This window comes from Lynx rufus, unplaced genomic scaffold (assembly GCF_022079265.1).
Source record: "Lynx rufus isolate CCGP_SWC_20201006 ecotype Redwood Valley unplaced genomic scaffold, mLynRuf1.p SCAF_11, whole genome shotgun sequence".
Lineage (NCBI taxonomy): Eukaryota > Metazoa > Chordata > Mammalia > Carnivora > Felidae > Lynx > Lynx rufus.
The window spans coordinates 37,879,551-37,904,445 of record NW_025814825.1 but is presented as its reverse complement, the minus strand read 5'-3'; the positions used below and the strand labels follow the sequence as shown (position 1 = coordinate 37,904,445).

General features: G+C 48.1%; 2 protein-coding genes across 3 annotated transcripts in view; one reads left to right on the top strand and one right to left on the bottom strand.

Annotated features, from left to right (window-relative positions):
• The window catches only part of UBTD1 (ubiquitin domain containing 1), a 52,394-nt gene extending 32,881 nt beyond the window's left edge, over positions 1–19,513 (bottom strand). The window contains exon 1 of the mRNA XM_047073242.1: positions 19,052–19,513. Within this exon, the coding sequence (XP_046929198.1) occupies positions 19,052–19,121 (70 nt within the window). The 5' untranslated portion in view covers positions 19,122–19,513. The remainder of the gene's footprint in view (positions 1–19,051) is intronic.
• Positions 19,514–19,966: 453 nt separating this feature from the next.
• Positions 19,967–24,895, top strand: part of MMS19 (MMS19 homolog, cytosolic iron-sulfur assembly component) — a 34,656-nt gene continuing 29,727 nt past the window's right edge. For both annotated transcript variants that reach the window (XM_047073237.1, XM_047073236.1), the window contains exon 1: positions 19,967–20,093. In XM_047073237.1, the coding sequence (XP_046929193.1) occupies positions 19,982–20,093 (112 nt within the window). In that variant the 5' untranslated portion in view covers positions 19,967–19,981. The remainder of the gene's footprint in view (positions 20,094–24,895) is intronic.

Genomic DNA, 24,895 nt, shown 5'->3' with positions numbered 1-24,895 from the left:
CAGCTGCATACCCTGGGCCAAGCATGGGTCCTGGCATGTAGAAACTCAATGCACGTCTGAGCTTTATGGCAGTATGTGCTTCAGATTAGCCTTGAACTCTCCAGGACTAGGCATCTACACTAATATTACCTTCATCTGGCATACTGCAGGAAGTGAGTGGCAAAACCATTGGGTAGGCCACCCAGAGCCCCAAGAGGTTTTGGTCCAACTGAGACAAGATGGGCAGGATGCCCCCATACCGTGCACACCATCCTGCCAGCCCTCCAGTAAATACCTAGAGGACTGAAGGGCCCAGAAAGACAGGATTTGACAATCTCCTACTGGAAGATTGTGTTTCTCAGCCTTTTTAAACACACTCCCCTTTTTGATACACAGACTTCACATACACATCCCCACCCAATTTGTGGCACCCAAATTGTGCTATGCCCCACTTGAGAACTACTAGAACATCAGGCAAGAGTTTTGTCAAACTCCATTTTCAATAGCTTATGTTTTAAAAACAATATACTTCTCCAAACCTAAAATGTGATTATGATACGGAATATGCTTTTTCAAACTTCATATATACCCTAATCCCCAGAGATTTTTATTCTTTTTCTCTCTTTCTCATTGACAATCACCACTCACGGACAAGAATAGAACACAAAAGGCCTACCGCAAACAGTAGAAATGTTCCCAGTCAATACAGAATGTGTAGAAGAGGAACCTTTGGGGCATATTTCTAGCACTCTCAGAATAGAATGGCATCAGGGTCTAAGTGGGAAGAGCATCAGATGCAATCGAGAGATCAGGCTCTTATTTACTTCTAGTTTTGAAGCTCCTTTGTCAGGATAATGTCAAATTATGCTAAGACTAGGAATTTGCCGCCATAAATTGGGACAGCTATAAAATGGGACACTGGTGTGGGGGGAGTCCACAGCGAAGAGAAATACTAGGACCCCTCCCACCTGAAGGTCTTTTCATTGTTTAGGATATGGAGAAGAGAGAAAAAAGCACAGCTCTGAAAAAGACACCACAAGGGTTCCTTATGTGGATGAGTTACTAGTTGCAATAGTCAACTGGAGGAAAGAAGAATTTGAAGTTTAAGTGGGCTGTGGGGGGTCCCTGTACCCGTGGCAATGGGAGGGAGGACATGGCCACAGTTAAGAAATGGGCATTGAGTGGTTGCCTGGGTGGCTCAGTCAGTCGGGCATCCGACTTTGGCTCAGGTCATGATCTCGCAGTTCACGGGTTCGAGCCCCGCATCGGGCTCTGAGCTGACAGCTCAGAGCCTGGAGCCTGCTTCAGATTCTGTGTCTCCCTCTTTCTCTGCCCCTCCCCCGCTCACACTCTGTCTCTCTCTCTCTCTCTAAGACAAATAAACATTAAAAAAAACTTAAAAAGAAAAGAAATGGGCATGGGAGTCAGACCCGCTCCCATTCCAGTCTTGTTCTGCCACTTACTTGTCAGTAATGTCACATTTCCCTTAACTATAAGAGGACGACAATTCAACTTCCCTCACTGGGTCATTATGAAGATTAAATGAGATAATATGGGTAAAATATTAAGCACAGTGTCTGGGAAATGGTAAGTGAACATAGAACATGTTTATAAACGTTGGCTTTATTATTTGTATTACAATTATTGTTTCCCAGCAGGAATGCAGGCAGCTGGAAGGGCAGCCCAGAGGCACCTGGCAACCCTCTCATTCTCATTTCCTATTTATTGTCACAAATGACATGACCTCTGTGGTCAAGGACAAGAACAGCTGGGTAGACCAGCAAAAGACACAGCTGCTGCGCTTTAGGAAAAGTAATACTCCAAGGGGCTGGGGTTGGAACTGAGCTGGCAGGAGAATACAAAGTCTGGCTTGGGGTGGGGGTGGGGGAGCAGGTGACTCCAGCAGAGGCTCTGTGGGAGAGAAATGACTGGAATAGCCAAAGGCGCTGGTGGGGGAGGGGGGCAGGGAGAGAAAGCAGGGGAGAAAGGTGGGCACAGGAAGCTCCCTTCCTGGAGAGAGCAAGCTACAGGTGAGCCAGAAGGAAGCCAGGAGGACAGGACTGTGGGCAGTAGGGAAAGCTGGGCCAATCCTGAGGGAGAGGCAGCTGGGAACAAAGAACCAGGCTGCTGGGCCCTACTGCGTGAATGAAGAAAGGATGGGACAGAATAGGAAGGGAGGCCACAGGCTTTCTCCTCGGGTCCCCTCCTCAAGCTCTCTCCGTTCCCCCAACTCCACGGGTCCCAGGATTTCAACCAGTATTAGGTTACTACCACCATCTACTGTCGCCATCTGGGTCCTCTTCCCTAGACTGGCAGCAAAACAGGATGTAGGTTTCATTTCCCCCTTTCCTGGGAACTTTGAAACAAGTGCTCTGTGGATTTCCCGGTGGGGAAGAGGCCCACAAGGCTCACACAGAGGAGAACCCCCCTTCCAGTTCCACTCCGAAATGTGCATGGGTTAAGCCTGCCCATAGCCACCCCGTTCCCCAACTGTGTCTTTCCTTCCACCCTCCTTCCCTCTCTCCTCTCTCTCTCTATCTAAAGGAGGGTTCAGCCTCCAGCTTGCCCGCTGGGTTCTCTACACACACACAGCACCAATCAGGGGAATGCTGGAAGTCAGTGGGGGTGAACTCATCCTAGCTCTGATCAGTCACTCAGGGACCCCCAGACTCAGGTTCCAGACAGGCGCTCCTCTCAACACTACCCCAGGTGGTTTGAAGTCAGGGAGTCTGGGTTGGCTGCGGGGAGTTCGCATCAGGTCATGTCGTCCCAGGTCCAGGAAGGAAGGCTGCCTGACCCCCCGGGGGGGGGTCACCATGCAGGGTGTCACACAAGCAGCAATAGTAACAAGGCTGCCTGCATCTGTGTGAGCCTTTTCTGAGCACAAAACATTGTCATGTACATAACCTTTGACCTTCCCTACAACTCTAGGAGGGGACTGGGCAGATATTGTTCCCATTCTGAAGATGAGGAAGCTAAGGCAACATGTGCAGGGCCTTAGTTCCTGAGAAGCAGAGCTGGTAGGCCTGGGACCCATTCTCCAGAAGTCTCCTCCTTTACCCTGGGACTTCCCTTTCTGCTTTAAATATCCTCAGTTCCCCAACCTAAACAACACGTACTCTGGCCATGCTGCTGCGTGAGGCTAACGACCTCTCCTTCTAAGAGCTGCCCTTCCCCAGTCCCCAGTATTGCCAAGCCCTGCCCAATGCTCCCACCCGCTGCCTGCCACATCTTGGACCCTCCCTCTGCTTCAGCCAACCTGTCACCCATAAACTCTTTCTTCAAAAGGGCTTCTGTACCCCTGGCACTTCCACTGCCGACATGTCAGTGCAGACCCTTCCCCCGCTGCCGGAGCACTGCCGGCCCGGCCTCCTAAGTGGCTTCCATCTTCTGTGCTCTCCCAGCCCCTCCCTAGCTGTCCTCTTTGCCCTTTGAGTCTGGAGCACCCTCTCAAGTCCCCAGCATCATCTCCTGTCCCACAGCCTAGCTTCAAAGGGGTCTTTCAGGCCTTACTGCCCCCTCCCCGAAGCACACACCTCCTTGCATCTTTGCTTTAGCTCAGGCTGGTCTGCCTTCCCAAGCCCTCTTCTCTTCCATCTTCAAGCCTCTACCCTCCAGTGTCCAAAAGCATCCTCTGAGTGCAGGAGACTGTCTCTTAATGCCTGTCCCACCTAAAGCCCCGAAAGGGGCAGCCTCAAATTCTGTGTGATCAGGCTCTGCACTACTAGCTTGTATCTGGGTGGTCCCGTGACCCAGAGAAGTCAAAACACAGGTTGCCAGAACTCAGCATTGGTGTGCTCCGTCTTGGAACAAGCCGATGAGCCGAGAGGAGAAGGCTGGGTCCATAGAGAGGGAAGCTAAGAGCAGACGCTCAGATGGAAGCAGAGAGACCACCAGCCCCTAAGAGGCAGAGCCGCCTCCATTCCTGACTGCTCTCCAGCCCCAGCTCCTATGAGGCCGGCTGCCTCCATGTGATCCTGCCGGTAAACCCTTTTCCCCTGAGCTAAACTGGAGGGCCCTCTGCTCTGTGTGGAACACTGTCCATACCAGCTTGAGGAGGCCTGTCCCCTCCTGACAGCCCCAACTGGATGAGCCATATACTCAGAACAAGCAGGCTCTGCCCAAGGGTCACCTCTTTGTCTCCTGGATGGCTAGTAGGTGTTTCACGGATGCCCGGGTCCCTCCCTAGGACTAGAGCTTCTCACTAAGGCCTAGAAGAGCTGACAGCTTCAGAGCTATGGATGCAGCTCACAAGTCCCCCTCCTCTGGAGCTGTCCCCAGTCTACACACGGTCAGGAACGGCCCCTCCCATACAGGCTTTGTTGCAAGTGACACCCATCCCCTGGCTGGAGCTGAGTGGACCAAGCTGGGCGAACTGGATATGCTCCCCTGGGAATCTGGACTTGGGGCTGGGATAGCTGAGCTCTTGCAGGAATACTTGGGACTGTTTGGGCTGTGGAAATGGGGGGTGGGGAGAGCCCAAGGAGAAGCAGAGTTGAGGGAAAAGGGGAGATTCTGATGAGGTTTTTCCAGTTCCTCCTTAAGGCCAGGCAGCAGTCTTGCTGTGGGGTCCTGAGCACCCCCTGAAACCCTATAATAAATCACCTTTTTTGTTTAAGCTGGAGTTAGTGGGTTCCTGTTACTTGTAAAGGGGTCCTAACACAGCTGGGATCTCCTGTATGCTTCTCTAGGAATACAAAGTAGGTACTCGGCAAACAAACTTGCTCAATGAAGCAAACTGGCCCCAGATCCTGACTTTCTGATTTCTGCCAAAGGCACCTCCGTGCTCTACAAATACTCCACATATAAAATGGGAAATTCAGCTCCAGGCAATTTAAATTAAATGCACTTTCCTTGCCTGAAGTGCATTATAACCTCATTTTCATCTCTTCTCTGGGACAAATGAACACTGAAAGGAAAGGCAGGTGGGAGTCGGCCAGAGAAAACAGCCTATGGCCATACAGCCTAGCAAGTCATACTGGATCCGCCAACTCTGTGCTATTCCCACCTGTCCCACTGCAAAAACTCTCTTGAGATTTCTCTCCCTATACCACATCTCCAGTCTACCCAAGACAACCATCAAAATCTCCAAGACGTCACAAAGTTTGCACCCCTCCTGAGGGGTCATTTAGGCCACAGACCATCACAAGGCCAGACCCATGAATCCTAAGGCTGGAAGAAACCTCAGAGGGTTGTCTTCTGTAGTGGTTTTCAAACTGTGTGCCCCATAGCAACAACTTCAGTGGAACCTCTGGGTCCCCAGTCTCCCTGGCGCCAATCAGTGCAGCACCTAATTTGTTACATATACCAAGCTAAGCACAAAGTGGCAGAGCTGGAAGGGAACTCTGGTCCCTGGACTCTCTACACTGCCTCTCTCCCAAGGCTGCTTCTTTAAAGGCTCCTGGGCCTGGGCAGGGTCAGAACTCATTCCTGTGTGGGTGAGCACTGGCCGAAGAACACAGAGGGAGCAATGAAGACACAATGTGGTGCCCACTAGCTGGTATGGAGTGTGAGGTCACCCTGGCTACATCGGCGGAAGGGCAATGCAAACAGCCCGAACAATATGGAGCTGTCCTGATGCGAGTCCTCCGCTATATATAGTCTCTCCCCTGAAATGACCTCACGCAGCAGCAAGGCTTTGTGGCATGGCAAAACTGGCTATGCATCCCCAACTCCAGGGAAGAGAGCTCTGCTGAAGAAACTGGATGGTAAAGAGGAAAGAAAGGGGCCTGTGGCCTGGGGGGCGGTGGGAATGCAGGTTAGGTTTCCAGACAACTCAGGAGAAATTCTTTCCCTGACCCCCACGAGCAAACGTGAGTCTCCTGTGCAGTGTGTGATGAAAGTCTGGGGTAGAGGAGCCCCTGCTTCATCAGAGGCTTCAGTCCTGCCTGCTCACAAATGGTTGGCACCCGAAGCCCTTCGTTTACCTGCACCCCACGTGCAGGGACCAGCAGAGGCTCCCTCTGATTCAAACTCTCCGTTTACTATTCGAGACCTTCCTTAACCTTGGTGTACACAGCCAATTTGATTCTGCTGCCTAAAAAAAGAAAAAAAGAAAAGAAGGCTAGAAGATAAACACCAACTAGGAGTAGGGACTCTCATGAGGTGGAGGGAGTGTGCAGGAGATTTTCTTCTTTGGGCTTTCTGGTGTTGTTCACACTTTTTATATAAACATCTACTACTTCTGCAACACAGAAAATCACACTACTTGCTTCTCTCCAGCCTGCACCCCTTACTCAAATCACTAACCCTTCTGCAACTCTCCTCACTTATCTTTAATAACTGCCCTATCCCATCTCAACTCTTTCTAAAGTGTCTATACATTGCCTTTGTCTCTGCTTGTCTACACTGCATGATTTAGCACTGGTCTATACAACATCTTGCTTAAAATGGTATCATATCTTTGTCTTTGTTCCCTCCCCAGATCAGCCATGAGCCATCATCAATGACGAGACATACATGTACAACGTGTACACAGGTTTGAAGCAAGACAGATAGAAAAAGACATGAGAAATGGAGTCAGAGTTCCCGGGTCTGACACCAGCTCTATCTCTGACTGCGCAGGATAGACTACAGAGCAGTGGCTTGAGCTCTATGAGCCAGTTCCTCCAGCTGAAATCTTTATCAGTGCCAATTCTCTTCTCCTAAAAGTTAGGAAAGATTCTGAGCAAGTCTGCCAACCCCACAGCTTTCGGAAAAAGGGACCATTTCCCCTCTAAAGCTGAGAGGCCCCAGACCCAGCTTATAAAAGAAGTCCCCGTCCATCCATACCTAAACTAGCACTGGACCAGGAGAACAGGGCCAGGAGGCTGAAATCTCTCCTGTGACACTTCCTGTGGGCCAGGGCACAGACAAGTGTCCAAGGGGTGGTGCAGTCACAAGTGGCAGGCCTAAGGCTGCCTTAAGGCTGCAGTAAAAGTACATGATGGTCAGCAATAAACCAGACATCCAGCCCCGGATCTTCCATGGGACACATGTCACAGCAGGACAGAGCTGGGCTCAGCTTCAAACAGGAGGGGTCGGCTGCAGATTAAAGGGCCCAGTGTAGCTCTCCTTCTGCCTTTTGACTCCAAAGACTAGCCCATCCTGTTCCTGAGGGAGAGGCCCCAGATAACAGTGCATACAGCATGTGGATGTTTTCAAAACAATCATCTGGGGCCTTATAAAAGCCATAGTAGCAGTAAGTCCCCAGCCAAATCATGCTCCCTTTCTCCTCAACAGCCAGTCCCAGGCCAGACCGCGGCCAGACCACAAACAGGAATCTGTGAACCTGATGCGCGACCCAGAGGGAAGAAGGGCAAAGAGCAAACAGAGCCATCAGGGATGTAAACCTGGCTGTGCAGCTCCCTGAGGAGCCCGGACACTGTGTGCCATGGATCTGCCCACTAGGGCGTGGCCAGATGGAAAAAATAAAACCTAATCACAGAAGCTCCGGTATTAATTTAGTCCATCACACCGTGAGTTCCTTGAGGAAAGGAATCAACTCTTCCTGCTGTGCCTGACACCTAACGCAGTGCCTGGGACAAGGCAGATGTACGGAATTTTTAGAGGCAGTTTCCCATAGTGGTTAAGATATCGGTTCCCAATTTACAACTACTGGGGCTCAAATAGCAGTTCTTCCACTTTTGTGGGTCTTAACCTCTTTGAGCCTCAGTTTCCTCCTCTGGAAAATGGAAGTAATTATGCCTACCTTATAGGGCTGATATGAAAATTGAAGACACCAATGTCAAACACCTAGTAGGGTATTTAATGCACCCATGGTAGGTTAATAAATGGGTACTGATTTCAATGATTATACTACATGGTACTGATTCAGTGATGCTGTGAGGTCTTGAGAAATGAAATGCCTGTGCCATGTGACAGTCTATTTTGGGGGAAACACAGTGCATTCGTTAAGTAAAAAAATCAATGCCATGTGTAATATCCCATATTATAGAGGACAGTATGGTTTATTTTGCAGACACTGCATGGGGCTGGGGAGAGGGGAGGAAGGCAGAACAAATCCATGAAGGTTTTGTTGTCCTTTCACGGGACAACAAAATGCACTTTCTGGCACAGTTAGGATGTGTAGTGCAAGAACTGGCAGAAGTAGACTATTTGCTAGTCATGGGTGGCAATGACGTCAGTCAGTAAACCAGCCGTACCTGTTTAGGGCCCAGTGAGCCCTCAGCTGAAATTGACAAGGAGGTAGGTATTGCATGGAAGGAATGCGGGTCTGGAAATCTAAAACAGTGGTCTGGAATCCAAAACCCTCCATTTCTCACTGTGTGACCCTGCACACAATAGTGTCACTGAGCCTCTCCCCTAAAATGAGGACAGTCTTACCCTCAGTGAATTATCAGGAGGACTAGATGAAATGTGGGTAAAGTACCTACTGCAGTTCCTGCCACAGAGTTGGTGCTTAATTAATAGCAGTATATAGTAACTATAAAACAACTGTTTCTTAATCTAGTTGTAGGGGCTGTGTATCAACTGTGGTAAAGTGGCTCTGCTGGGGATATTGATCACTTTCCAAGAAAGTTCACGAAGGAGGTGTCTTCAGTTGACAAAGCGTATTAGAGAAATGTGCCAGGCTCCAGGAAGGAAGCCCCAGAGGACCCAGAGATGTTCTGCCAAGCTGAAGATGAGCCACAGCAAACTGAGGGCACTCCCCAGCCTTGACCTACCAAGCAAGAAATGTTTACATCTGTTTTGAGACAGCCCAGAAAAGTAGCCACTGGGTGTTGCTGAAATCAGCAAGAGCTGAGGGGGTGGGGGCTGTTGCAAGAGATTTGTAACTAACAAGGGTTCTCAAGTTTTTGTGAAAGGTTCATATTTTTTAAAATGAGGCTAGATTCAAGGCTATGTCTATAATAATATCACTCTTGTGCAATTTGCTTCCAATTGGCCTTCCTGAATAAATGAGAGGAATCACAAGAATGGTAGATAACCAGGGTATAGAGCAGAAGCTAGGTCTTGTGTATGAACTTCGCTGGCTTGTATCTAACTTGGGGGGGGAAGAGGTAGGTTGGGGACAGCTGGCTTAAATAATAAGTGCCAAACATGGTGACAATAGTAAGTACAATTTACCAAGTATTTTAATATTTCCCAGGCACCATTCTAAGGAGACTTAATGTGCATTAACTCATTTAATCCTCATGACAATCCTACAGAGTAGGTACTGTTACTTTCATTTTACAGGTGAGCAAAGTGAGGCCCCCAATCCAAAACAACTTGCCAAGGCTACATAGCTAATGAAGTAAAGGAGTTGGAATAAAATGCAAATGAATACTAAATGAACAGAATAAGTGTAATACTGTCATAATTATCTGCCACCAAAAGGAAAAATGGTATCTTATAAATGTCCTATGTCAAAGACTCTAGATTTTGCAAATCAAAAGAAATTCACGGTCAGCCCTTGCTATACACTCTGACCCCAAGGGAAGGGCCAAAGGGTGGGCAGAAGCAGATTTCCCAGGGGCACCCAGGGGAGGCTACATTCTGCTCTTTCCAATACTCTGGGCTGACCAAGAGTCAGTGGAATACAAGTTCCCAAAGGAACAATGAACTTAGCTTTGATTATTGCCATTAACAACCCATTGCCATTATTCACTAAGCATTTGCTGTGTTTGGGCACTGTGCTGATCACTTCACACACATCACCACTTGTGTAATGTAGTCCTTGACTCCCCTAAGTGGCCCGACTCTTGTCCCCATTTTACAGATATGGAAACTGAGGCTTTCCCACCATAGGGAGAAAGCAGTAGAGCCACTGCTCCTATGGCTTCTGCCTCTCTACCACTTACTTGTCAGTAATGTTGGGCACCTTGGCAACCTCAATAAATCTCAATATCCTCACCCATAAAATGGGGAAAATGATTCCTGCCCTGTCTACCTAACAGGATGGTTGTGGAGAACAAATCATGTATAGTACTGGTGAAAGCACTTTAAAAACTGCAAAATGCTGAGCAAAGTAAGAAATCATTAGTCTTATTAATTACAAACAGTGACACCTGATCCAGCAAGCACTATGCTAATATGACTTTGTTGCCTCTTTTCTCCTGGGAATTTGGGAATAATTCAAAGTCTGCAGCCAGGGCACTCTTTTCTCCAAGCCCCTGGCATCTGAGAGTTGGAAAGTGGCAGTTCACTCTGGGAGAAGAGGGAGAAAACAAAGATGTTTGCATTCTACTTGTATTTCTCTTTAGGAACACAATCCTGGCTGAGATTCCAGCATACTCAACCCTCAAACAACATTCAACACATATTTATTGAGCATCTACAAAGTGCCAAGCACGTGATCCAAGACAATGGATTCATGTGGCTCCTAGGGTAGAGGTTGTAGTTTGGGGGTTGGGAAATTAAAGGAGGAAGGAACAGCAACGAGAAGGGAGCAGAGTGGCTATAGTCCTTGGAGCTTTGCAGGTTTTACATCAGACTTCCAGCTTCTTTTCAGAGAAGTAAGGGAAGGCAGCACAGAAGATTGAGCTCTGAGCACTGCAATTTGAGTCAAAGTGCTTAATCTGAGCTCTAGTTCCGCCTCTCCTCAGCCTCATAACCCCCAGCAATCAATTTACTTTCCTCCCCATCAGCTTTCCCATATGTAAAATGGCTAGAAATGTTCCCATAGGTAAAACAAGGACAATCAAATGAGAGGACTGGGTCTAGTGAGGTGCCTAAAGACGCTCAATAATAAACTCATTTTAAAAATGAAAACCATGTGTTCTCTTCTTCCTGTCTGCTGAAGATAAACTGTCCAAGGGCCCAAAAGCTCAGGTTCTGAGATCAGACACTTGGGTTCCAGTCCTGGCTCTGTTGTTTACAAGCTACATGGCCTTAGGCAGGAGACATTACCTTTCTAGGGCTCAGTTTCTTCATCTGTAAAAAGGTGATAATAGTGTCCACCCATAGGATGGTCGTGAGGATTAGCCAAGATCCTGCACGTGATGCTCCCGGCACATGGTGAACACCAAGTAAAGGTGAGCTACTGCCAACTGTATCTCTTCCAGCCCTAAAAACAATGAAACTCTGAGTCCTCTAAGATCTAGGCTGCTGGGTGACTGGCTGGCTGCCTGGGCTTGGGCTCTGGTGCCAGCCTCCCTGAGGACACAGGTACAAATGCAGAGCCGTCGTCGTCCCCCCCACCCCACACCCTGCAGAAGGTGCTCCAGCCCCTTTCCTGACAATAAGGGACACTAGTCGAGGGGCTGGCATGGTCAGAGGTATGGGTGCACACTGTGCTTGGTCCCTCTTCCTTGTGAGCTCAGAAAGCAAGGGGCAAGACCTTGTCCCCAACAGAGAGAAGCACGTGGTTTTGAGCAGCAAACTCACCATGTCACTGTCACTACTTGCCTTTGACTCAAGCCTACATGCTCCCATCTGAACCACAGTCCTGCATCTCTCACATGCAAAAGCTAAAAAGGAAATTGGTGCCTACCCCACTCACCCCAAGTTAAGACAGAGTTAACATTCTCTGGGAGCCAGATGAGTTACAACAACACAGAGCTGCTTTGCTTCACTTGAAGCCCCATCCATCCATCCATCCATCCATCCATCCAGTCTTCTTTCCCAGCCATCAACCACCTAGTTAGAAACCCAGAAGCAAGCCAAATTCTGACTGACCAGATAAGATGTCGCAGAATCCACCCAGCCAACCTCCTATACTTCCCTCTCTGGAGGGTCCCTCAGGCTTCACTGTGAGCCCATCTGATCTTTCTCTGGGCACAATTCTAACAATCCCGGTCATCTGTTTCCTCAGGAAATCGGACAGGCTGATATTTGAGCCCAATAGATGGAATCTCAAGTGACCACTATGATCAGGTGTCACTTCACACCCATAAGGATGGCTATTATCAAAAGCAAACCAAACAAAATAAAAACCAGAAGATAACAAGTATTATTGGTGAGGATGCGAGAAATTGGAACCCTTGTCCACTGCTGGCGGAAATGTACCATGATACAGTCACTAAGGAAAACAGCACGGCAATTCCTCAAAAAATTATACGTAGAATTCATATATGATCCAGCAATTCCGCTTCTGGATACATACACAAAAGAACTGAAAGCAGGGACTCCCAACAGATTTGTACACCCATGTTCCCAGGAGCGTTACTCACAGTAGCCAAAAGGTAGAAGCAGCCCAAGTGTCACTGACAGATGAGTGAACTAAATGTGGTACCGACATACACTGGAAAATTATTCAGCCTTAAAAAGGAAGGGAATTCTGACACATGGTACAACATAGAAGAACCTTGAAGATATTGTGCTAAGTGAAATAAGCCTAACCCAAAAATTCAAATACTGCATCATTCTACTTCTACGAGGTACTTAGAGTAGTCAAATTCATAAGAGACAGAGGGCGGAGTGGCAGCTGCCAGGGGACGGGGGAGAGAAGAATGAGGAGTTTGTGTTTAATGGGTACAGAGTTTCAGCTGGGGAAGATGAAAAAGTTGTCGAGCTGAATGGTGGTGATGCATGTATAACAATGCAAATGTTCTTAATGTACAGAACCATCTACTAGAAAGTAGTTAACATGGTAAATTTTATGTTACGTATATTTAAGCACATTTTATGTGGGGAAATGAAAAAAAGGAGTGACTGCTGCCAGGGAGAAGACAGATTATAGGTGGAAACATGAACCCCAAAAGGACAGTGGCTGGACACCATTTAGTTTGGGGCCCACTGCCCTGCAGTCTCAGAAGCCCAGAGGCCTCACACTGATCAGGCAGGACATTGTTCTCACTCAGAGCCCAGAACAGGAATCAAGAGCCTCCCTGCACCAATGGTGTTTGGGACCCTGAGGAAGGCCAGGCTCTCCCTTAGCAATTTCCTTCTGCCTATCACCAGTTCACCCCTCTTCTTTCAGAGATAAAGGCTTTTGACAGAAAGAAGCTTTTGTGGTTCCCACCTCCACCAAGCAGGTGCTTTGTACATACAGGTATGAACTCAACACCCCTGAGTCGCAAAGAGGAGGTTATTCATGCTCAGTGTATTTTGCTTGGAAGCCTATCATCCATTTCAGAAAGATTCCCATCCAAAAATAGTTTTTAAACATTTCTTTTATAGTTTTGCTCTTTGAAAAAAGAGTAAGCTTCAATGATCTGGTGGGGAAAATCACTGGCCATGGTTTTTGTGTGTAAAAATCCTGTGGCTAGGATAATAGAAACTTTATGAGTTCACGAAACCTCTTTTTATCCAGGATCTCACTTGATTCTTAAAACCTCTCTGGGAGGTGGGTAGGGTAGCAGTCATCCCATTGTACAAATGGGGAAACTGAGGCTCAGAGAGATCAAAGCTGCACACATAATTAGGAAGAAGCAGAGAACCAACGCTTTAGTTCCCATCAATGCCAGATGAGGATCTGGGTTGGGATCTCATATTTGAGTAGACCACGCAGTCATGAAACCAATTTTCAAAACAGTGTTCATTTATTTTATCCCCATAACATCTTTCTGAAGTAAACTGCAAATAATTATCATTTTTTAAAATAGAAGATCAACTGAGCACAAAACAAATGACTTGCCCAAGATCACCACTTAAGAAAGGGCCAGACTAGACCTCCTCCCTTTTGAATACACTTGACCTTGAGCACTTCCCTACAATGCCTTGACCCCAACACACTGAAAACTTAAAGGAGCCCATGCAGTTTTTATATAGCCTGCACCACGTTTCTGTGAACTCGGCAGGGAGCAGATATACCTTTATTCTCTTTTTAATAGCTGGAAAAGAAAAAGAGGTTAAAGAAAACTTTAAGTTCCTTTCAGCTCTAAAATTCTATGATTCTAAAAATTCCTCAGCCAGTTACTTGGCAGAGAGAGGCCTGGAATCCACATCACCCGCCTTCCTGCTTCCCAGTCTGTTAGACCACCCCATCCCTGCCCTTTGAGTTAATGACTACAAATACCATGTGTATCTGAGAGAGGGGTCCACAGTCAGATGCATTAAATGACATAAAATGTCAAGAAAGTGCCACTGCCTGGTTAGGACCCTACTAGGGGACTTCACTCTGCTCTGCTGCCATAGCCCCTGTGTCTCCTAGCAAGAGACTCCCAAATCACAGGGAATTATATGCCAGGTATTTGAGACCTTACCCAGGCCTAGGATGACAGAGAAGCCAGTCCCAGGAACAGAATAGCTGCAGCCTAAGTCCCCTTATTAGATGCATGCCCTAACACCTACAAGATGAGAAAGCAGTTAGGTCTGCTCATTCCTGCTTTTCTACAGACCTTCCCAACACTGTTAGGGATACACTGGTTTCATTCGACAAAGACTTATCAGGCACCTCTGTATGCCAGGCACTGCTCTATGTATCAGGGGGCAAACAAATAAAAATCCCTGACCACATGCAGTAGGAGAGGCAGCCAATGTCAGATGATGGTAACTGCCATGGAGAAAAATAAAACAGGGAAGGGGGCGGGGGGGGGGGATAATGCTGACAGCAGGTAGTACAGGGAAGGGGATCGATTTATAAAAGGCTGGCCTGAGAGGGCTTGACTGAGGAGGAATGTGGAGGAGGCAAGGGAGGGAGGGCCCCGTTCAGGTACCAGGGGGTGTGGAACAGGGGCTGAAGAGCAAGAGATGGCTTAGGAAAGGTAAGCTGGTGAAATTGTATCGTGTTTTGTAGGCCAACACAAGGGCTGGGGATGAAACGGGGAGCACAGGAGCAACAAAAGCTGACTTACGGTTTTGCAGCACCACTCTCGCTGCTGCGATGAAAACGGTCTGTCAGGAGACAAGGGAGGAAGCAGGAAGGTCAGTTAAGAGACTGACGGGAGCTTAGAGCAGGGCCAAAGTGTGCGGATGATGGGACTCAGGTTCTGGGTATATTAAAGGCAAAGCCAATAGGACCTATTGATTAAATGGATGTGGGGCTGAGGCAAAGGGGAGGAGTCAGGGGTGTGTTTTGGGGTAGTGTTTTGGGGGCCTGGGCAATGGAAGGATGAAATAAATCACCATGAGCTGAGCTGGGAAGACTTTGGGAAGAGCAGGAGTGGGGGGTGCGGGTTCATTTTGCTTCGGACGTGTTAAACTGAGAAGCCTGTCAGACGTCCAATATGTTGAGTTGAAGAGGACGGGCTGAAATTATAAATGTGTGAGTCACCAGCATATATAGTAATACATAACAGTATGTATTATCATACAGGATTTCCATGTATGATCACATGGAATTTGTATGACTATAGGTTTATTTTCTCCCTCCACCCCTAAACTGTAAGCTTCATGTGGCCAAAAACCATGTCTGTTCACAGCCAGCAAGGTGCCTGGCACTCAGTAAATATTTACTGAGCAAATGGAGAAGTTGCCCAATTACTCCCTCAAGAATAGCCACAGCAGCCCACACAATGAGAAGCAGACTCTCTTGCAACCACAGTGCCAAGCCCAACCAGCTCAAAACAGGGCCCTGGGTCTGTCCACACCGGGCTTGAGATTCCAGAATGTAAGCGGATATGCCTGGCACATCAGAGTCAGATATTTGGGTTTCAGCCCTGCCACATTCTCAAAGGGTAGAACTGGGCAAGAGACTTGCCTGTTCTACCACCTCTATTTCTCCCTGGGGTGGCTGGGGGAGGGGCTGCCTTACCCACTTCAGGGGCAGAGATATTGATCTACCCTGGCTATGTATATATGGTGGTGGGAGCACCCCACATGAGTAAATCTTCAAGTATTCTCTGAAGAGTGCAAGGACCACCCAGCACCTGGAGGGGGAACCTAGACTTTCGGGGGATGCATTATGAGTAACAGTTAAAAACTAAATAGCTAATGCAAGATGGCCTGACCAATGGGCATTATGTCTCTGTTTTACCTAACAAGTGACTAGGAAGACAGAACTAAGGCCAAAGGATGACATAACAAGGCCTGAAATTTCAACCCAATAACTTTGCAGTTTTGAACAGGTGCCTTTATGAAGATGTTGAAACAGCTCTAATGATTTTGTACAACCTTGCTCCTTTCTGAGACATTGAAAGTGTGACCTGAGAGAGGTTTGATGGCTTGCCCAGTATCACCCAGCTCCAGGCCTAGGACTAGAACTCAGGTTGTAGCTCTCTGTTGATGATTTTTCCCCATTACACCAGTGGCAAAGGAAAGGTAAGAGTCACCAAGGGAGTTGAGGAGTTTTAGGCATTAGTGTTACAACATCAAACTATGTCTTTGTCAAAGGGTAAGCTGCAGATGTTACAGGAATGCCAGGTGCATGCTGTGAAGTTAAGAAGGATTCCTTCCCTCATACCAAACTTGTCATCCTACAGAGTTCCCCTTGGCTTTGGACTTTATGAATAGCTTTATTCACAGAGAGACCTGCAGAATCGAAAAAAATGATACACTAGCAGGTAAAAAAAAAATGCAGATAGATACTTCAGTAAAATGTTTACATGAAAAATCTAGATGACAGGATACAGTCGGGTTAACATTCTAAAGTCAACAAATATTTGAGTGGCTTCTCTGTACAAGTCATTGTGCTGGGTGCTGAGTGTGTGTGCATGTGTGTATGTACATGGCTACGTGAGTGAGTGTGAGAGACAGACACACAAGGATAAGACAGAACCCAGGTCTTCAAGGCTTGCAATGTAGTTTCTGATATAAGACTATAAACATCAAAGAAATGACTAATAATATGGAGTAGGTAATTGTTAAGTGGCATAATGTGTCTGCAGGAGTTCTCAGAAGGGGGGATTGGAATTGTCAGGCAAGGTGCTTCTAGAAAGATAGGGGATTTGAGGCAAACCTCAAAAGGAAGAAAGGTTCTTGATAAGAAGGGAGAAATGGCAATGAGCAAACAGCGTGGCTTTAATGTCAGGGGAAGACAAAGAAATCACACCTTAAAAGAAAGGACCAGATCAAACTGAAAAGCCTTGAAAGTTAAAGTTCTTACAGAAGTGGAAAGATGCAAAAAGACTACTAAACAGGGGCGCCTGGCTGACTCAGTCAGTAGAGCATGCAACTCTTGATCTTGGGCTTGTGAGTTTGAGACCCACGTTGGACGTAGGATTTATTTTAAAAAATAGTTTCTGTTAAAAAATTTTTTTCTAAACATAGAATTATAGGGTTCAGAACAGGTTAATTTAACAAACATCTTCTGGGAGGGACCACAGTGTGCAGGCATGGGATGAATGACTGAAGATGAACTTGCCCTTGGTGGGGAACTAACTTCAGCCTGGGAGGTGAGTTGGACTTCAGATGAGAAGAGAGTGAAGCAGAGTGGAAGGGACAGATTAGAATGACTTGCCAAGGAAGAACCAGCAGGTTCCAGCAGATGACTGACTAGGAGGCAGAGAAAGTCAGCAGAGACATCTCCAAAGTATGAAGTTAGACAACCGCAAGAATGGAAGAGTAAAGGGAAGCTTGCTGAAGGGAGAGATGCAGAGCTTGGTTTTGGAAGTGTTGAATCCAAAGGATAACTACATCAGTGTGTCCAGTGGGCATTTACAGGTATGAATCTGGAGTCTGACAGATAATAGTTGAAGATACAGTGTAGGGGTCTTCCCAGTGGAAAGAGTTGTGGGACTGTGTACAATTTCTCTGGGAGGGAGTATGAGAGAAAGAACAGAATGCCAAACTGCACCGTGGTGCACCCACACCTAGGAGGTGATGTGATGGTGAGCAGGAGTGATCAGAGAAAAAAACCAGGATAGTCTAATGCCAAGAAGGGAAGTGGGGGGGGGGTAGTTTCAAATATGAGAGGGTTGTCACCAGTGAAAAATGCTACAAAATCAATTATGTGGCCTGAGCACATAAATAATAAATATTCGCTGAATAAGTGAAAGAGAGAAAGAAAGGAAGGAAGAAAGAAAGAAAGCCAGCCAGCCCTTGGGTTTGAGAATCAATTTTTCTCAATCAGAATGGACAAGGCTGCCAACAGGATTTCAATGTTAGATTTTACCCTATGACCCCCACCCCCATAAAAACACGTTTCTTCTTCCAGAAGTCATCCTGTCCACCACACAGACATCCTTCTCTGCTTCCCCCACGTTTCCCCTCATCTTCCTTCCCAGTTCCCACAACCCAAGCAACACACCTTCCGTGTCAAAGGAGACAGGAAATTCCAACTAGAGTTTCCACTTCATTAATGACTATACTATGCCTGTGGCTCTTCTTACAAAAAGGGATATGTGGCAACTGGGTGGAACAGGCGACTGCTTTCTAGCCCCAGCTGCACTGCTAACTAGCTGTGGGACTTTGGACCAGTTCTTCAACCTCTCTGGATCAGGGCTTCTACACAGACAGGAGGAGGTAAGTCTACCTGGACTTCAGACAAGTTTTGAAGGTCCCTTTCAACTCTAAAGTATACGATTTTTATCATTCTCAGAAGGTCCTTGCAACACTCTCAGAGAAGGAAGTGAGTACAAGACCCGGGGAAACGAACGCCAGACCTCTTCCCAGGGCGAAGAGCCAGGATAGGAGGAGTGTACCAAGAAAGTGAGAAGGCGCTGCCCAGCCCTCGCGGATCACCAGGGAGCAGATCCCATCCCCAAGGCTGGGAAGGATCCCAACAAACCCGAGCGCAATTCTCACCCCACACCCCACCTTTTCTAGACTCCCAGACAGCCGGGAAGCTCTAAAAAGCCCTGCGGGAAAAATAAAGATTTCTTTCCCAGAGTCCTGCGCTGCTTTTGCCAGTTGGATTCCGGCAGACACGATTTGCAGCCCGATAATGACACAGACAGTCTTTGGAAGAGCGACAGTTCTCGCTCGCTCCGAGTTCTGGGGACGACTGGCCGCCCGCGCCGTGCCCCGACGGGCCAGCCTCCGACCCCGACCCAGCTGCCAGGCCAGCGGCGCCCCAGTCCGGGGTCCCCCTCCCCTCCGCGGCCCCGCTGCGGTCTGCAAACATTTCCTGCCCCCGCCCCCACCCTCACTCGGAGCTTCCCAGTTGGAGCGAGTTGGGCTCGCAGCCGGGTCAGCGCTCGCAGTTGCCCCAACTCGGCTCCCCCGGCCACCAGGGCTGGGGAGGGGGCTCCCGTCTGGCTCCGGAGCAGACATCGGGGAAACCCAGGCGTCAGGAGCCGTGGGAGGTCGTTTAGGAAGCCCAGAACTCGAGCGAGGAGGGGGACAACTGGCGAGGCGCCCGTGGCCCTGCTCCTTTCCTCGTCGTTACCTGCTCGCTTGCGGGGGTGTCCCGGGGCGGCCGGCCTCTCCCGGCGCTGTCTCCCCACGCAGTTGCCCATGCTGGCTCTTCAGCCGGGCCCCATGCACCGGAGGCGGCGGACTTGTCTGCTGCTCTGCGATCCTGCCCGGACGGCGGCGTCCCGGGTCAACGGCTCCTGCCTCCCGGCATCGGGCGCTCCCCGATCTCCCCCCGGGGGCGCGCTCTGCCCGGGCGCCGGCTTCGCCACAAACTTTGCGGGCGACGGGAGAGAGGGAGGTGGCCGATTCCCCAGCACAGTCCCAGGTGGCCGGGCCAGGGGGGCCCGCGACGGTGCCCGGCCGGAGACCAGCTCCGATGGAGGGGCGGAGAGAGGGGGCGGGCACCGCCGCAGCTACTCCCTGCTCGCTCGGAGCTCCCAGTAGGGGCCGGCCCCCCGGAGCCTGTCACTCACCTGCCTAACCCCGCCCTAGCCCGGCCCCGCTCCCTGCCGCCCGCTCGCGGTGCCCGCGCCTCCGCCGCCGCCCGCCCCAGGTGTGCATGTGACCGACGGCACCGCCCCCTCGGACCGGGCCTGATTTTCTCATTGGCTTCCCCCAGGGTGTGTACCGCCCCTCGGCCCCACCCAGCCAGGTGCCCGCCCCGCCGCCCGTCTCCCCGGGAGCCGGGCCGGGAATTAGTCGCCCTCAATGGCCCCCGGCTGCGTGCCCAGCAGCCGTCTTCCCTCCCCGCGCCACCGCCCCGTCTCCAAGCCCCGCCCCTCGGGGAGGAACCGTCCCATCCCTCCCTGGAACTGCCTGGCCAGGAGCCGGCAGGCACGTGATCCAGGGAGCGCCCCGCCTCTTTAACCTTCCAAAGGCGATTGGCTCAGGAGGCGCGTGCGCTCAGAGGCCCATCCCGTGCCACCGCCCACTTCCCCTCCCACGGTCTCTGGTTCGCGTCATGGCCGCCGCCGCCGCTCTGGAGGCGGTGGCGCCTACGGGCGCCCTGTGGGGCCTCGTGCAAGACTTCGTCATGGGTCAGCAGGAGGGCCCGGCTGACCAAGTAGCTGCAGGTACGGCAGACGGCGCCGCGCGGCTCCCGCATGGGGCCGACAGGAGGGAGCGGCCTCAGCATAGGCGCCGGGCGGGAAGGGAGTGAGGGACAGCGGTGACTTTGAGAGATTGGTCTGGGGCTGGTTGTAAGCACCGCGTGTTTAAGAACCGTAACAAATTGAGAGTCTTGCGTCTTCTTTAAAGCGCCTTTACGCCCCTCATCTTAGTAATCACCCTGTGCGCGAACTGGGGTTACAGAGTCATTACCGATTCACAGATGAGGGAACTGAAGCACAGAGAGGACAAGAGATTGGCACATCAGGCGGGTGGGGCAGCAGGGACTCAGATCTAGGTTTTCTTGTTCAGAATCTGCTGCTCCCGCCGAGAAAGCACGTTGTTTCGCGGAGGTTGACGTGAGAAGCAGCATCTTCCGCGGCACCAGCTCCAGTCGCGTGGCATGTTGGGAGTGGCCGCGCGGCGCTATCTCTGACTGGCTGTGATGGGAGAGAGGAGGGGAGAAGCCGCTCTGGGGGGAGTTTGAGATGTTCCGCGAAGCCTCCTTAAGACTTTCCCTCCGTTTCTTGGGAAAGTTCTTGATTAATTTGCTTCGTGAGTTTTTTATGTAGTGTTTGTTTTTATCTTTTCCCCAGATCTCCGGTTTCCTGCTTTTGGCCAGTTCAGGAACCTCTTAGTTCTCACAACATATCTAAGATTTGCTTAAAACAAATTCCAGATGTCCTTGGAAGTCGGAGACTTCACTTTCAGAAAAAGGAAAAAAAAAAAACAAAAAACCTAAGGAGTTGTTGAGTGTCAGGAGGTCTTCAGACTTGTTTAAGTAATAGAATACAAAGTAATCTGAACACAGATGAGTTTTGTCTTACTTTTAGAAATTTTGCATGCTTGGGGAAAAATAAAACACAGTATTTCCTTTGAACACGGAACGTACTAACTTTTAGCGTACGTGAGAAATGAAAAAAGTGAATTGTGAGAGAGCATATTACTTTGGTCCTTAGCAGTTACACTTTCATTCAGTCATCCCACCATTATTGAACACATGCTATTCTCCAAACACGATACAAAGCAATAGGTATGTAAATCCAGATTAGAGTGGTTCTGTGCCCACCAGGAACTTCTACTGTGGTAGGAGAGATAACCATGCAAACAGAGAGTATACCACACCAGAAAATAAGGGCTTCGTGGGTTATGTGCATGCCAGCAAGGAAGCATCAAGGAGCAAATGCTTGATGCTGCCATTCCAACAATTTTAACTTCTTACAGCTTCACGAAGCATAGTGTGTTATCAATGCCATTTCCCCCTGTGTTTTAGTATCAAAAATTTCAAACATACAGCAGAGAATTTCATAACAGACACACCTACACACAACACCTCAACTACCATTAACATTTGAACATAACTTGCTTTGTCACACATCTTTCCGTCTATTTAAATTGCAGATATCCTTCTAAATACTTCCTCCTAAATACTTTGGTAGGCATATTATTAACTAGAGTTGGTTTACAGTTTATTTTGGTGTACAGTTCATCTCCAGTGAACTGTAAAATCTTAAGTGTTTAACATTCACTGATAATGTATACACCTTCCCCCTACTGTTACATCAGTGTCATTTGTGACTTTTCTTTCACATTTATACAGTATGAACACAATAATTTTGGACTTTTCAAGTTCAGAACACACTTGAGGATACAGCATGAATAAGGACTGCCAAGTTTTTATAAATATATGTGTATATATGTATTTATGTGTGTGTGTGTATATATGTATATATATATAAAGAGAGAGCACACGAACAAGAGAGAAAGGCAGAGGGAGTGAGAGTCTTAAGCGGGCTCCACACTTGGCATGGGGCCTGACACTGGGCTTGATGCCACTATCCTGGGATCATGACCTGAGCTGAAATCAAGAGTTGGATGCTCAACCGATTGAGCCACCCAGATGCCCCTAAAATTTATATTTTTTATGCTTTAAAAAAATGGCCTTAACTATTATGTACTTTAAATGTAACTCAGCTCTACTAAGACTGTAACACTAGCCCTGTTGTAATTTAGCCCTACTGACTAGGAAAGGAGGTTGATAGTAACAGATAAGTTTGAAAAGGTTTGGTGGGGTTGGATTATGCATAACCTTGGATTCCAGGCAGAGGGTTTTGAATGACCTATTGTAGGTAATACAACTCATCGTAGATCCTTGAGCAGGGGAGTCATAATGAAGGCAAATTTGAGAAGGATTAAATTGGTATTCTCAATCTGAGATCACAGCCCTGGTTAATGTTGTTGAAGGCTGACAGCGTTTTGAAACCTTCCCAAAATTAGATGTGCTTTCTAATCCAGCCTGAGTCTAGTTTTGTTAGCACTAAAGAGACCAGCTTTCTGTTCAGCCACTCACAGCAGCAGCCTGTTCCATGACACCCTATGATCACAAAGACAGCTACCACCAACTTTGTTTTGCACCTTTGCAGTGAAGTTCCTGATGAAAGTAGGTGTCAGATGTAAAGGTGCAAATGACGGGGCAGAGAAATGAACCGGTAGGTTAAGGGTTAAAGACTTCTTAGGCTAGCATTCAAAGGTTGCACTACTTGGCCCCAGCCCTTACTCTTACCACTCCTCTCCTGGACCTTTGGTGCCTGGCAGCCACCTGGATTTGCTATTCCCTGAATGCTTTCCTTCCCAGTTCCTTTCACTAGCTCCATCTGATCAAAGTTAGACCTCGGATTCAAGGTCGGCTTGAGTGCTTACTGCCTGCCCCCCAAGCATTTCCTGATTACTCCAGCCAGACATCATCTCACATTTCAAAATCTTTGTGGTATTTATTTCTCAGACACTCATTTATTAGCAGTTATTAGCAGACTTGTGTAGTAGCTGTTTCTGTATATATTTCCACGTCCTATCCTATACCTACCACCCAAGTCTCCTGGAGACTAGCATAACTAAGTATGCAGTAAAAAACTGTGTAAGTGAATGGAATGAGAGATGTTGAAGGAAGAATCTGTGGAATTTGAGGCCTAACTAGTTACAGTTGAAGGAGAGTGAGGACTCTATGGTGACCCCAAGCTTTTGAGCCTGAGGATGAACAAAGGAGAAGTCCTTTGTTCAAAAATGGAGGTTGGAAAGGAAGCTGATTTTGAAGTGTGTTAAGGATATAAATTTTCTTCCTTTCAGTTATTTGGATTTTCTTTCTTTTCAGTCTTTTTGTATTGTATTTTCCCACTTTTGTGGGAGACCACTATTCCTGAAACCAAGAGATTGTTAAACAACAGTAAAACAGTTCTGAGAAATGTCTATGGCATCCTCAGCTTGATTGAAACTGAGTCCTGATTGGGATTTTTCTCTCTACTGCTCCTTCACATCCTTCCCCCTTCCTCCATTGGTTGCTCCTCCAGATTCTCAAGAGGCTGCAACTCCATCAGACAGAGGTCTGATTGTACATTCTGTCAGTCTCATATAAATACTCCTTTGATGCCTGCTCAGTGCTCCATATGAACTGGTGCCCTGCTGAGGGAAGTGTGGGTAGTTCGGAGGTGCTAGTAGGTCCATTTTTAGAGAGTAAGTCTTGGGCACATTGGAAAAACTTAAGCCTACTTAATGTAGGGAAAAGAACTTAACATTTGTTTTTCCTTAATGCCAGTGAGACTACCTTTAGGAAAATTAGCCCCTTAATAGCTTTTCTTTTATCCCAGGAGTCCGAGTGCATGATTAACGATACTTCCGGATTCAGGTAGTGTTCGTTTGGGAAAACTTACAATGTTAAAACGTTAGTGATGGATGGTTCATAAACCCAGGAATTTTACTCATTTCTTATGCTAACTCAGTCTCTGTTTATATCACTATGGCAACACTGAGCGTGTTACACTGTGATTGTTTTAAAGGTCTTTCTGCCCCAACAAGACTGTGGACTCCTTAAAAGCTCCCTGTCTATATTTCTGTCTCCAGCCCTAACCCCAGTACCTGATTTGTAATAGGTGCTTAATAAATATTGAATAAATAAAACAAGCACACATGACAATTTTGTTAAAGAATTATGGAGAAACATGAAAGGGAGTAATTTGAGCTGGATCTTGAAGGGTTGAATTTTGACAGGAAGGAGGCATTTCAAACCAAGGGAATATTTACAGGATTAAGGATATGGAAGAGCTTGATAAGTTGGGACATGTGAGTGAATGATAGGAGTCATGATTAAAGGTGAGGCTAGAGGGGCTTTGAGGGCTAAAGTGTGAAGGACATCAGGCCAAGGAGTCAGGTCTTAGGCAGTAAGGAGCAAAAGAGACTGGTGGGCAGGGAAGTAATTCTGCATTTTAGGGAGGTAATTCTAGATAGAGTGTGGATGGATTAAATGGCTTTTTTTAAGGGGCACCTGGGTTGCTCAGTCGGTTAAGTGTCCGACTCTAGTTTCGGCTCAGGTCCTGACCTCTGGGTTCATGTGATCAAGCCCATGTCTGGCTCTGTGCTGACAGCACGGAGCCTGCTTGGGATTCTCTCTTTACCTTTCTCTGCTCCGCCCCTGCCCCCCCCCCCCCGTCCCCTGCTAGCACTCTCTCTCTCTCAAAATAAATACGTAAACATTTTTGTAAGGCTTTTTATTTTTTTTAAAGTTTATTCATTCTGAGAGAGAGAGAGAGCACGCAAGTGGTAAGGAGCAGAGAGAGAAAGAGAGAGAATCCCAAGCAGGCTCCAGACTGCCAGCTCAGAGCCCAGTGTGGCACTTGAACCCATGAACTGGGAGATCATGACCTGAGGTGAAACCAGGAGTTGACACTTAACCGATTGAGCCATCCAGGTGCCCTTAGAAAAGGGCTTTTAAGAAAAT